General features: G+C 44.4%; 1 protein-coding gene across 1 annotated transcript in view; it reads right to left on the reverse strand.

Annotated features, from left to right (window-relative positions):
- Nucleotides 1-13377, reverse strand: part of EPDR1 (ependymin related 1) — a 28626-nt gene extending 15249 nt beyond the window's left edge. Inside the window, exon 1 of the mRNA XM_058523065.1 lies at nucleotides 12794-13377. Coding sequence (XP_058379048.1) covers nucleotides 12794-13107 — 314 coding nt within the window. The 5' untranslated portion in view covers nucleotides 13108-13377. The remainder of the gene's footprint in view (nucleotides 1-12793) is intronic.
- Between the last annotated feature and the right edge of the window lie 1465 nt (nucleotides 13378-14842).

The following is a 14842-nucleotide window of genomic DNA, read 5'->3' on the forward strand; positions in this document are numbered from 1 at the left end:
ATTCCTCTGTGTTTTAACAAGTGAAGAAGTTGACCTTTTGGAGGCTTAACTCAGCATGGTGAAAGAAGGAAAGACTAGAAGCCAACCAAACACTTTAAATTCTTTAAACACTTTAAATACTAAGTGGGACCTAAATAAATACTTGTCCTTTACAAAAGAAACTGTGTTCTGGCATCAAAAAGCTGGATTCCCAAGCTTCATTCTCTAACTCCTTAAGGAGAACTGAGATATCAGGAAGATGGCTCCTCTGGGGTCCCAAAGGTAAACAGACTACCTGGAGCTGGACCAGGAGGAGAATCACTGTCCAAAATACAGAGTGTGTGAGAAGGGGGACAGGTAGAGGGCTCAATTTGGAGATGAAGGACTCCCACATCCAGAGGAAACACATAAACCACACCAGAACACAGCACCTGACATGGTATTACAATGGATATTAAATCTGGGATAGATTCTCCTCCCACCGTCCTTTGCACTCAAGGGTGTGAGATGGTAGAATTCTCCACTGGTCCACTGCCCTGTTTCTCCTGAAATGAGAACATCAATCCTCTCATGCTTTCTCTACATTTGCTGCCTCTACCTCCCCACTTCCACCAGGGCCCCCTGCTAAGAGTTGTCCTGGGGATTCTGAAGCAAGTGCTGCTTTCACTTGACTTCAACAAGCTCAGATAGTTCCATGGCGGCCCAGGCATCTTCCTCAGAGGAAGGTCTGCCTTTTTTAACCTGGACATCCTGGATCATCAGTTTCTTGGCCAGACACTCTGGGCAGTAGGCCTTACGATTCCAGAGGATGTAAGAGGCGTCTCAGTAAGGGACTAGGGAGGAATATTGTGGAAGCTTTGGAGTCAATCCAGATGGTCTGGCTCACCACAGTCTTTTCTACAAGTATTTTCAAGCAACCTCAGAGGGCCTTACATTCATCAAGGCTGCTCCCAGATGCCACACCAACCAGCCTGGTAGTTCATAATGCCACATATATTTCTCATAAGTTATATCTCACCCGTAGCCAACAATGCTACATCAGATCAAGGAACTAATGTTCCTTTTGGTCCTGCCATCTTTCCATCTGCCATCATCTCCCCTGGCAACTTCTGAGATGCTCTAGAGCAGTGGATTATCTGGGTTCTATGATCTGAATGTTTGTGTCTCCTCCAAAATTCATATGTTGTAACCTAATGCCCAAGGTGACAGCATTAGGAGTGAGGACTTTGGGAGGTCATGAGGATGGAGCCTTCATGAATGGGATTAGTTCCCTTATAAAAAGAGACCCGAGAGAGCTAGCTGGCCCCTTCCACCATGTGAGGATACAACAAGAAGTCTACGACCTGGAAGACGGCCCTCACCCAACCATGCTGGCACTCTGATCTTGGACTTCCAGCTTCCAGAACTGTGAGAAATAAATTTCTGTTGTTTACAAGCTACCCAGTCTGTGGTATTTGTTATAGCAGCCTGAACGGACCAAGACACTGGAAGAGCTTGGGGAGTTGCTTTGGTGCCTCTTGAAGGGTAGGCTGATGGCTCTCACTCATTGGCAGAGCTCATACTCTGGAACTTTCCCACTAGATCTAACTTTAGCCACAATAAAAGTAGCCTTTTTGTGCAGGGGCAGCTGCCTTCTTCTGTTTGGGGGGCCAGCTGTCCCAAGAGTTTCTCCTCTCTGTGGAGGGTCTGAGGGCAACATAGGCACCCTGCTGGGGGTCTGATTCTTTGGACAGCCTCTTGATTCTAAGAGGCACTGCTTCTGAAGGAAATCATTGGTTCTGGGGGAACTTCCAATGCCCATACTGGGGGAAATTGAGATTGAGGAGCAAAAGAGACATTGAAGACAGTGTTTGAAGAGAGAATAGCTGGGGAGTGGCTCATGGATGAAAGGAACCTGGGAATCCATTTCTGGAGGTTGTGGTATGCCCTCCTAGAGAGGCTCACTACAACCCTGCTTAAAAACTTTTCAACATATGGGTAGCCAGTGAAATTTGATGTCAAAAATTATTATTAACAAAGGAGATATATGATGTAAAATATAAATGAATGATAAACCATAAAACCATTACATAAATCTATGAATTTATATTTAAAAATCTAATTACGAGAAAAAACATAGAAAATACAAACATAGAATATTGGGAAGGAAAAAAGAGTATCAATAGATAAGGTGGAGTTATTTAAGAGTTAAGACAAAATCATGTACAAACCTATGATGATAAATTCAATCTCAATGAAATTGAAGATTTTCTAAGAAAATATAAATCACCAAAATGAACTCAGAATGAAGCAGAAAGTTAAGTGGATCAATAATCAGAGAAAAAATCCTTACAATGGCCTCTACTGAGAGTAATCTCACATCTTTGAACTTTGAACTTAAAAAGAGATCACAGAGTTACTTCTTCAAAATGAGTTGGGTCCAAATGGTTTCATGAATTAGTTTTTTTCAACCTCAAGGCCATAGAGCATAGAGAAATACAGAAAGCTTCCCAATTCTTTTATAAAGCTATGAAAAACCGGACATTAAAATATAGAAAGCACAAAAATAAAAGTTACGGATCAAGCTAAATTGTGGCTACGGATTAAAAACAAATCTTAAAATATTAGCAAATCAAATCAAGCAGATTATTAAAAGAATAATATATAATAAATTAGAATTTATTTCAGGAAAGCAAAGATGGTTTAATGTTAGGCTATCTATTAGTACAAATCACCAGGTTGGCAAAGTTTAATATCCATCTTAATTAGAATAAATTCTTTATAAAATAGGTCAGAATAATATTTACTGAACATGATAAAGTATCTTTGTTAAACCAGCAGCCTCTAGGAGACTTAACTGTGAAATATTGAGACATTCACATTAGAGTGAGAATCACAAGGGGGTGGGGTGACATCACTGCAGGTATGTCATTTTGCCCTTGCGTTTCTTGTTTATCATATTAGAAATCCCTAAAAATAATTAGTCTCCTCATAGGTGTGAGTGTGGGAAACATGGACACTCATATTCTGTCCGTCAAAATATTAGTTGGAACAAGCTTCCTGAAGGGCAAAGTTGTTAAAAACTTTCAAATGTGCAAATCCCTTTTCTATCATTTTTTTATTTAGGAATTTATCCAAAATATATTAAAAAGTGGTACACATAATTGTACTCAAATACAAAGTTATACACACAGTTGTTTATGCTAGTGAAAAATAGAGGGTAAAGAAACATAACTGTACCATAATAGGGACTGCTTAAAGAAACTATGTTCTATCCATTAGCTAGAATAACACACAGTCATTAAAAATGATTCTGTTAAAGCTTACTTAGTGGCATAAGAAGTATTTTGTTAAATAAAAAAATTGCATAGCATGTTTCCATTTTAATTTTAAAATTGTATATAGAGGAATAGAAAAAAATCCAGAAGCACGTATATCAGGGTTATTAATCCTGAATAGCAGAATTATGAACAATCTTTACTCTACTTTGCTCTTCTGTGTTATCTAGATTTCCACCTTGAGCATGTATAATGCTAGCAATCCAAAAGCCATAAAAATGGCTTTATTTGCTCAACACACATTTACTGAGACTTATATTGCGCCAAGCACTTCCAGGTGCTGGAGACTGGTGGTAAACCAGACTGATAACATTCTCCTCTCACTCGAGAGAAGAAAGACAGATGATAAACACCAGACAAATGAACTGACAAGACAAGGTCACACAGTGATAGTGTCCGATGGAAAACAGAACAAGATGTGATGGAGAGTGGCTTGTGTGGAGGGGTTCGCTGGATGGTCACAGAAGGCCCCTCTGAGGAGGTGATGAGCTGAGACGTGAATGAGGAGAAGCCAGGAGTTCAAAGATGATAGAAATAGACTTGTCAGTATGGATAAGCTTGCACAATGTATTGTTAAGTGAAAAAAGCCCATTATGAACCAGTATGTGCTATAGTTTGTATATTGTGCAACTAAAAATCTCCCAGGATATTCAAAAGATGTTAACAGTAGTCATATCGGTTGGACAGTTTTGGTAATTTTACTTCTTTCTCTTTGCATATCAGTATTTTAGATATCCTTCTACAATGAATATATGTTATCATTATTACTCATTCACTTATTCAAAAAAATTTAGTCAGTCCCTGTTCTATGGTGCTGGAGATACAGCAACAACCAGACAAAAATCCCTGACCTTACAGAGCCTTACTTTGGGAGAGGGGAGGCTGGGAGATGAGAGAACAGACTTAACAAATATGAAATAGTATGTTAGTGGTAAGTATCTTGAACATATAAGGCAGTGAGGCAGGATGCGTGAGAATGTGGAGAAGAGAGACAGTCTAACTTGGGAGTGAGCCATACAGCTTTTTAGGGAAAAGGCCTTCTAGGCAGAAGAAACAACAATACAAATGCCAAAGGAGTAGGCATGCTGAGGCCGTGGGCTGGAATGAGTGAGCTGGTGATATGGTAATGGACGGATGATGGAATGAGGAGGTCAGAGACAGGATGTGGAGGGATGGAGGAGCAGATCTCATAGGGTGCCCAGGCCCTTGTAAGGACATTTACTCTGAAAGGTATTGGAGGGTTTAGAGCAGAGAAGTGACATATACAACATTTTTTAGCAGAATCACTCAGGCTACTATGTTGAGAATAGACCAAAGAGGGCAAGGGCAGAAGTAGGGGCACCTGATGGGAGGCTACTGCAAAAACTCCAAGCAAGAATGATGAAGGTTCGGACCAGGATGGTAAAGGGGGGTCAGATTCTGGATCTATATAGAAATTAGAGTCAATAGGGTTTGCTGATGGATTACTTGTGGCAAGCGGGAGAAAAAGAAATCAAGGATGACTGCAAGGGTTAATCCTGAGCAACCGGATTTGCTATTAGCTGAGAGATAAAGAAAACTGCAGGCAGAAGAACTTTTGTTTGTTTGTTTGTTTGCAGGGTTGGCATTAGCTTTGGACAAACTGAGTTTGAAATGACTATTAGAGGTCCACATGAAGAACTCGACTAAGCATCGGGACATACTCGTGTAGAGGTCAGGGGAGAGCTCTAGTCTGGAGACACACATGTGGGAGTCCTGGTATAGAGATGGCATTGAAGCCATGACCTAGAAGAGATCACCAAGAGACAGGTACAGACAAAAGAGTAAAGGGATGGAAAGCCTGAGCCTTGGAACATCCCACCATTAATGGTCCAAGAGAAGAGGAGGAAGAGCACAGGAGCCTGAGAAGGAGAGGAGATTAAGTAGAAGGGGGAAACCAGAAGAGTGCGGTGTCCTGAAAGCCACGTGAAGAAAGTATATCAAGATGGAGGAAATGACCAAGAATAAAATGAGGACCCATCAAAGATCGCCCGATTAGCAACGTGGAGCTCATCGCTCTTGGCCACGGCAGTTTCGGTAGAGCTGTGGTGGTAAAAGCTTGATTGCAAGGGGTTCCAGAGAGCATGGGAGGACAGAAATTGGGGTTTCTATGAGATTTTCTTTAAACAGAAGGGGAGCATGGGGTTTCAGCTAGTAGGATAAGGGGAGGATTTTTTCTTTAAAGATGGGTAAAATAAAAGAAATTATAAAGGGGAAAAATAGAAGATTTTTACTGGAATTGGGGAATATAAGACTATCACATTTATTCCAGGAAAAACAAACCACTAATTGGTAGAATATTTTCAGATCTTTGGGCACTTTGCCCCTGACCACCCCCTTCGAGGTCAGAATCAGAGAGAAACAGCTCAAGGTTATTGGAGAGAAGGAAAGATGTTTTCAGAACAGTATGACGACCACCTCCAGCTTCTATTTATAAGTGAGTCTCATGCCCCACCAGTCCCTCTACTCCCTTGGGCTCCTCTTCCTTGGCACTTAATTTTCCTCACTTCTCGCTTCTCCCTCCACATTCCAGCATCAACCCTCTGAAGTCCAGGGTCAACAGACCCACCGAATTAAGACTCTTAAAGCAAACTTTATGTACTTCCAAAAAAATCTCTTTCTTGAAGAAAAACTCAGTACTGCAAATCAGCGTGGTTTATTTTTCGAGGATCAAAAGGCCACAAGCAGTTAGACTTCCTGAGCAAATAAAAGCAAATGCTGGCTTCAGCCATCAGAGATCAAGAGGAGGGAGTAAAGGCAAAGGAGGCATTCTCCTGAAATTCTGATAGTCATGATTTCTTGAAATGAAAGCCCAATCCACGCCAAACAGGGTTCATGATCAAATAAATTTGCTGAACATTTCATACTAATTTACCTCCCCCAGCAGCACAGACACATTCTGAGGATTTATCCTGAGAAATGATGTTACTCTGAGAAGTCCAAAACAAGCATCTGAAAAAATGTAACCTAACCTTCCCTTTCTCTCACTAAACAATTTAGTCTACAGCCATTAGGTAGGGCCGAGCAAGACAGGCGTGTGCATGGCCTGGCTTGGGGTGCAGAGCCAAAGCGAGGTGAGGAGGGCATCTATGTAGGGAGGGGGCAAGACTGGTTACCTACTACAATTGAATAGTGGGAGCCAGTTAACTGTCCGAAAAAGGAGTTACAAAAACGAACAGGAGAAAACTAAAATGAACCATGTGGTGGTGGATTAGAATCGGAACTATTGGTAAATAGCTTTATGGGTTAGAATTGGAAGCTTAGAAATAAATATAGATGTAAATGTGTGTATATATGTGTGAGTGAATGAGTGACTTGTGTGTGTGTGTGTGTGTGTGTGTGTGTGTGTGTGTTCAAACCTATATCCCCTTGCTTTGTCCACTGAGAGGTCTGGGAGCAATGCCACCCAACAGCCATGAGTGCAACCAGAGCAGAGATCTTGGCCTCCAAATATTATACTCCAGTAAGGGTAACCAGAGCTTCTCGAGAAATGGCTTATCCCAAGACTCTGGCGGGGAAAGTACAGATGATCTTGGAATATCTTGTGTGCCAGAAAGCAGGGAAGTGCTCAGAGAATAAGAGAGACATGTCAAAGAGGTTCCAACTGGCCAAAGCTGGGACAATTTGGACATCAAAATGAACAATGAGAGTAAATGCAATACAATGAGAATCCCTGAGTCCATGCTGACATAAACAAATGAATAAATTGAAAGTTTAATGAAGAATGGGATATGTACATGGTTTTAAAATATCTCCCTACAAAATACTTCCTAATTACAAAGTTAAAAAAGTGTCACTTCCCACTGCAGAAACCTTGCAGACATCAGTTAATCAAGTGATCAAAGTAAATATCGGGATGCAGTAAGAGGATTACCTCTGTGATGTTCCTACCATTGGTCGATAACTGGAATCTAATTATGAGGAAACCTCAGACATCCAAATCGAGGAACATTCTACCAAATAACTGGCTGGTAATCTTCAAAAGTATCAAAGTGCAAGAAAGACTGAGGAACTGTTCCAGATAGAGACACAACACCTAAACACAATGTGTGAATACAAACTGGGTCCTTTTGCCATAAAGAATATAAAAAGAACAACTAGCAAAACTTGAATGAGATCTGAATTTCAGGTGGTAGAAATTGAATCCGTGTTAATTTCCTGATTTTTATGGTCGTGTTGCAGTTATGCAAGACAATGTCCTTGTTTGTTGGAAACGCACACTAAAGTATTTGGGGGGGGTGGGGATATCAGGTTGGCAAGTCACTCTCAAGTGGTTTAGGGAAAAAACAGCTCTTTGTACTGTAATTGCAATTTTTCTGTAAGTGTGAGATAGTTTCAAAATAAAATTATATATTTGAAGAAAAAAAAACCCTTATCCTGATTCTCAAACACATACGATCGTTGAAGTTTCCTACTGTGATAACATCCCTTGGAATTAATCTTCCACAGCAGACACCTGGAGGGGCACTTCTGTGAGCAGTCCTATTCAGTCCCTTAGCGTACAGGCAGGCTCCACGGAGAGGAGAGCCGTCTGGGTTTGCGGCCAAAGCATTTAAGGGTAGCCTCTTCTTTTCTCTACCCACGAACACAAGATTAGGTGAAGAGGAGAAGACAGAAAAAGAACTTTGAATTTATCTACACAAAGAAACAAGTTGAGAAAAATTTTAGAATCTATGTCAAGTTCACTGCATCGTGGTAGAAACAAGAATCAGACTGATATAATAAAAGCGCAATCAGTGCTTTTGTGGTATCATTTAATCTTGTCTGTACCCAGCTTTAAGAAGGCCTAAATATTATTTAGTATCACGTTGTAGATACCATTAAAATTAAATTAAAAGATGAAAAACACTGACATTCTGAGAAGTTAAGGACCTTGCGGTGGTGAAGCCAGGATCAGAAGCCATGTTTTGACATCCCATGACTGTCTGAATGGACGCCCATGCTTTCTCCACTACACTAGGTGTTTTCTGTGAAAATAGAGAGGAGAGATGATATTCTGTTCTCCAAGAAATAGAATACTCTGGGAAAACCGAGACAAACATGAACTGATCAGAATTTGAACAAGAATCCACTTGCCATCCAGTTAAGACATTTTTTCTTCTCATCTCTTACCAAACAATCCCCAAACAGGTAGGATTGGAAGTTGAACAGTCTTCTAAGATGTTATCCCTGATTACTAATGCATATTCTCTTACTGCTGCTCTGCTCACTCTACATCAGTGGGCTTCATTAATTGCAACACCCAAGCTTCCTTTTGTAAGTGGGAATGGTAAGTTATTGGTGGCCTAACAAAATTCATTCAGTATCTACATGCTTCACCCTAAAGTTCAACATGTTGACTGAAATACGAAAATAATCTTCTTGCTTTTCCTTCAGTCTTCCAACTGTAACACTTGTGAGTTTAATCAAGGAGTCAGGAAAGATAGTTGGAACCAGAAAACAAAATAGTATCAATTACTAATATTTCTCATTCTCTGCTAAGGCTTGTCTTATCTGAAGCTTGTAAAGTCATTTAATCTTTTCCATCATCTCATGGAAAAGAAAGCCTGGAAAATTCTAGTCATTCACAGTAACTATCAGTGAGATTTTCCATAACTATCTGGATGCAAAATAAAAATCTTAAGAAGTTGATCCAATTCTAAAATGTACTTCTCAACTTACTAATAAATGTGAAGAGACAATCCATCCATATTTTCTTCAAATAACATCTGGTTTCCTGGCCAGACTGCTAATACCTGAAAAAGTTTCTGAGTTTGTTCCAACAAATCTACATTTAAAGAGCTTAAAAATGCATTTATGCACTAAACATTCTTTTCTACATCTGACATAGGGCCAGAGATGCAACTCTGAGACAGAACGTTGCCAAGAAGTTGGAAAGAAAAGGAATAAAATTGCCTTCTAAAAGTTAAACTGTGAAATCGACACTTGATGGATCAGCGCAGAGAAATGAAAAATCACCACATGGGGACAAAAAAGCTTCTAGGCCAGAAAGATTTGGCCATGACCTTACTAAAGATATAAGCCCCACATCTCAAGACCATATTAATTGATCATGGAAACATAGAAGAAGGGTTGCTAAGAGAGACCTGAGCAGTACCCACCAGGGCTCTGTGCAGAGGGAGGGAGCCTGGACCAGCCACATTGGCACAGCATAGAACCAGCGACGAGGCATGTCTGTGGTGAAAACGAATGCATCACGTTATCTGGGCCTGATTACCCTGGGCTGGCCTGTCTCATTCACGATGGAAAGCTCAGCAGTGAGTTTACAGCCTAGCCTAGAGCAGGCAATCATTAGATTCAATGAATTTGCTCCAGCTCTTTGCTCACAGCCTCCTGATTATAATTTGGCTGCCCACATAGTTCTGCCTACAGGGAGAGAATGACCTCGTCTTGTGAATTTGAGGATTCTAGACCCCATGCCAGCTACAGCACTCATTGAAATATACAGTTTGGCACCTGATCTTGCTTACTACAGAGTCAGCTCCCAAAAGAAGGGCCCTTGAGCATGAAGTGTCTGAGCCCCAGGGCTCGCAGCCAGTCTCTGGGCTGTGCGAAATTCACCAGGATGGTGATGATGGCAGTGGTGGCGGGGACAACTGTGGGACGTGTTGAGCACCTTCTGCACTGCGTCAGACACTGCACTGTGTGCTTTATACCCTTGAACTCATTTAATCCCACAACAATCCAATAAATTAGGCATTATGAATATTCCTGTTTTGTAAACGAGGAAACTGAGGCTCAGAAAGCTTTAGTAACTTACCGAAAGACCCACATTAGGAATCTGGATTCAGACCCAAATTGGTCTGACCCTAAAGCTTAATCTCGTAAATTGTGAACATACTCCCTCTGGCAGATGAACCCTATCCTTCTCTTGGCCACACTACTCTGCTTCCGCAGTGTGCTCTGGGCCACTCCAGTCCCTCTGCAACACGACTACTCATCAATTCCCCACGACTGCACCAGCCTGCACAGCAATGACACAAAGAGCAGCAACTGACCCCTCATCAGAAGTGCAGAAAGTCAAACCCTATCAAAGGGAACAGCGTCACCATCTATTCCAGGCCATCAAAAGCCAAAGATGGGAGCCTCCTCTTCCACCCTTCCCTCTCCCTCACCACCCCTGCCACATACCACCTAATCACTTGCACGTCCTTCAATAAACCTCTTCAATACTTCCTCGGGCATCCCTTCTCACTATCACCCATCTCTCACCTGGATCCCTACAAAAGTCTCCTGGGTCATGTTTTTGTTTCCATTCTTGCTCTCCTTTACTCTCAACAACACATCCAGTGGTCTTTCCATTATCCAATCATGGCATTCCACTGTTTAAAAGTCCTTCAGTGGCTCCCCCATCCATCATACTCCGTGCTTCAGTCCGACTAGTGATTGGCCTGCAGTTCTTGGCATACCCAGCCCTGTCTGCGCCAGGATGTGCTGGAATACACCCGCACCCCCTGGACCAGTCTTCCCTGCACACCGCCTCTGGTCAGCTCGTGCAGGGGCTTTGGGGCTCCCTCATGTTTCACTTCCTCCAGGAAGCCCGGGTTAGGTGCCCATCTGAGGTGCTCTCATCACGCCCAGCTCAGCCCTCATCTCACTGTATGGGGAAGTTTTATTTACGTTACTGCACTCCCAGACTATGACCTCCCTGAAACCCAGGACCCCACTCTGTTTAGGCACAATGCCTGACACAAAAAAATGCTTCTTAAATGAGTGAATGAATGGATGGATGAGAGCCTGGTATGTCATAGGTGTCAGAACCCACCCAGCTCCCTCATGTCCCAGCTGTGTGACCTGGAGAAAGTTGTTAATCTCCCCAGACCTCAGATTCTCTGTCTGTAAAATAGAGATCATAAAACCTACACTAAGTGGTTGTTGTGAGATTTAAACTAAATTATCTAACATATGGAAAGTCCTCAGCACCACACCTGGTATATAATAAGTGCTGAAACGTTGGCTGTTGTTATTATTATTATTATTATGTTCTTTGAGACCTAAGCAGAAGCATTCATGTTCCAGAAAGGCCTCACGGATACTCCCAGTCGCCCATGATGACTCAGCTGCTTCGGGTCTCCTCAGCACTCAAGGTTTACTTTCCATAATGTATTATCTTGCACTCTTGAATATATTGCTTTGAAAGGTTCTGACACTTCCATACTTTCTTCAAGTTGCCTGATACTTGAACAAATGCTTTTAGGTGAAATGATATCAAGATTTGCTGCAGATCTCACTGCCCACTGAGCTTTAACCTATGGACATTCACATGGCACCTCTTAATGATGCAAATACCGTACCCAGAGGCAGCACAACCCTGAGAGGAAACACACAGAGAAGCAGGAAGGCTGTGGAACTGACAAGTGGTGATCCCAAACAGCAATCAGGTCTTGAAGGGGTCAGAAGGAAGATGAGGTCTCAGAAAGAGGGTATTCTTTGTCACAACAGATGTGGAAAGGTGAACTATCAGACCAGTGGTTAAAAAAAAAATAGCATAGCCGGCCTATGGAATATTGCAGCCATTAAAAACAGATACGGGGCCAACTAATAAAATGGCAAATAAGAACACAGAAGCTGTCAAGTTATATAAAAAAGACACAGATAATATATGTTTTTTTGATCACAGTATGCAAAAGTTGCTTTAAAAAATTTTAAGGGTGGGCCGCCCCCTGGCTTAGCAGTTAAGTGCGCACGATCTGCTACTGGGGGGGCCGTCGTTCCGATCCCAGGCGCGCACAAACGCACCGCTTCACCGGCCATGCTGAGGCCATTGCCCACATACAGCAACTAGAAGAATGTGCAACTATAACATACAACTATCTACTGGGGCCTTGGGGAAAAAAAAAAGGAGGAGGACTGGCAATAGATGTTAGCTCAGAGCTGGTCTTCCTCAGCAAAAAAGGAGGAGGATTCGCAGGGATGTTGGCTCAGGGCTGATCTTCCTCAAAAAAAAAAAAAAATTTAAGGGAATAGACCAAACTTTTAATAGTTGTAACAGGGTGATCAGTTTGTGGGTAACATTTTCTTTGATCGATTCCCCACACCTTTTGTAGTGTCGTCATATTCCTCTAAAATGCAAAAAAATAATTGTTAAAAAATATATATACTGCGTGCCTCCCTGGCAGATGGCTCCTGGAAGAGGGAAAATAGTGCAGAAGACACGCCCTAGGCTGAAGGGGGCTCCACCAGCCGCAGGCCTGACTCAGCAGCGTGCGGACCGGGGCGAACCTGGGTATGGGGGCGCCCAGCAGTGCGATCCCGCCCCTGCCCCATTCTTTACTGGCCACCTCGCTGGGTGTCACAGAGTGCCCGCCGGCCGGCCGTCCCCAGTCCCCGACCATGCTGTCCCCCAGCTACCCTCCTTGCACAATTTCTCTTTGGCAGCGAGGAGGCGCCACGAAGGGCTGGAAATCAAGTGCCTTCGCGCAGCGCCCGAGACCGCGCCCTACCGGGGCCGCCCGGCCGCCCACCCCGTGCCCGCATACCTCTTGCAGGGGATCAGCGCCTTCCTCTCGTCCAGCACCCGCACGCGCTGGTTGAGCCCGTCGTAGGAGAGCAGGGCGCGGCTGTTGCGCCCGCTGCTCTGCCGGTACAGCACCTGGCGCCCCTCCCACTGCTGCGGCGCCTGGCACGGGCGCGGCGTCCCCGGGGAGCCCTCGGCCCCGACCCCAACCCCGGTCCGCGGCGCCGCCGCCGCCCCCGGGCCGCAAAGCCCGCTCAGCGCCCAGACCCAGAGGCCGCCCAGCAGCCAGGCGCCCAGGGCCCCCCGGGCCACGCGGAGGGGAGCGCGCCCCGGCATCGCGGTCTGCCGCGCCCGCCGCCCCGGGAAGGCCAGCCCGAGCCCGAGGGGGCGCTGAACCGCCTGGGCGCAGGGCGACCCAGGCGCGGGTGGTGCGTGGCTCCCCCGCACTGTGCCGGAGTGTGGTCCCCGAAATTGCTGCCTGTCCCCGCGGCGGCCTCTACAGCTGTTGGGATTAGGACGCGCGAGGCCGGGAGCGGGCCCAGGGGCCTGGGAAGGCTCTGGTGAATCGCGAGGGAGCTACTTCTGCAGGGGGCCGCTGCCCGCGGTGGCTTCTGTTTCCACTTGCTCTCTGCTGCCAACAGGAAATGCAGTGGCAGTGGTGCCACTAGCATCCTGAAGGGCATCCGGATTTTAAAGGGAGAGGGGACGGTGAGAAGGGATATGTTTCTCTAGGAACTGAAGTGTTCTGTTGGGCAGGTAACCACATTGGGGGACGATTTCAAGGTCGAGATTGGGAGAGCAGTGCTGCTGCCCTTGCTGTGCCCACAAACCTTGCCCCTTTGTCAAAATTACCACCTTCTTCCTCCAAATTAAAAATGGAAAGAAGAGTCCCTTCCTGAAGAAATGATACCAGTCATTCATCACGGCCATTTCCCAGCCCCTACTCCCAGTATGGAGCCTAGGGGACTAAGGGATAGACCCTTGTCCTTGGGTGTAGGGCTCAGGGACATTGCATTAAGGTGACACTCGCAGTGAAACTGCTCTCCTCACCCATCACCTGCCAATACCACAAGCCTAGAGGTTCGTGTCTGGGAGTTTAGCGTCTTCAAGGATGAAGTTATTTGGGTTTACGCTTTTGTAAGGTTAGGATCTATAATATGGAATCAAGAAAAATGAAGGCAGTTGTTTAAAAAATGACTTGTTTTCCAAGTTTATTGTTGTTTTTTTTTTTCATTTGATCTGCATTTCAAGGCTGAGGAAGAATGAGCCAGGGGAAAGTGGGAGAGAACATTCCTGGATGAAGGACACGAGTTCAAGAGGAAATGGGTATAGTGTTGGAGTTCAAGTACAAGGCAGAGGGTAATCAGGCCAGATCACTCAGGGCCTTGAAAGCCATTTTAAAGATTTGTTATTAATACCAAGGGCAGTTGGAACCATGGATAAATTTAAAGCTAGGGAGGGGCATCATCAGATATATGCCCTAGGAAGCTCACTCAGCTGTCAGTTTGGAGAATGGGTAGGGCAAGGCAGAAGGCACGGAGGAGGAGGAGGAAAATGCTGTCCTAATCCAGAGAAGAGATACTGACTGTCTGAGCTAAGGTGGTGGTAGTAGGTATGGAGAGGGTGGAACAGAGTTGGGAACTACAGAGAAGGATTTAGACTCAGTGGGAGTGGTTTCTGGTTTGGGCCACTGGGAGGTCAGTCCTGAGTGAGGAAAGAAGATAAATCAGTTTATGATGGGTTGACTTGGAGATGACTGTGGGATATGCTGGTGGAAGTACCCAGAGGATAGTTGGATAAACACTTCCAGAAATCAGCAGGGCTAGGGGTCTGGGTTTGGAAGCCACTGGCATCTAGGTGGCAATTGAAGGCAAAGAGTAGAACACTGGTTCTCCACCTAGGGTGATTTTGCAGCCCCCCCCCCCCCCCGAGACAGTTGGTAATATCTGAAGACATTTTTGATTGTCACAACTGGGTGGAAGGGAAGCTGCCGCTGGTGTCTAGTGGGAGGAGGCCAGGGATGCTACTAAACTTCGCACAAAGCACAGGACAGCCCCCTACCCAATAAAGA

The sequence above is a fragment of the Diceros bicornis genome, chromosome 3 (assembly GCF_020826845.1).
Source record: "Diceros bicornis minor isolate mBicDic1 chromosome 3, mDicBic1.mat.cur, whole genome shotgun sequence".
NCBI lineage: Eukaryota > Metazoa > Chordata > Mammalia > Perissodactyla > Rhinocerotidae > Diceros > Diceros bicornis.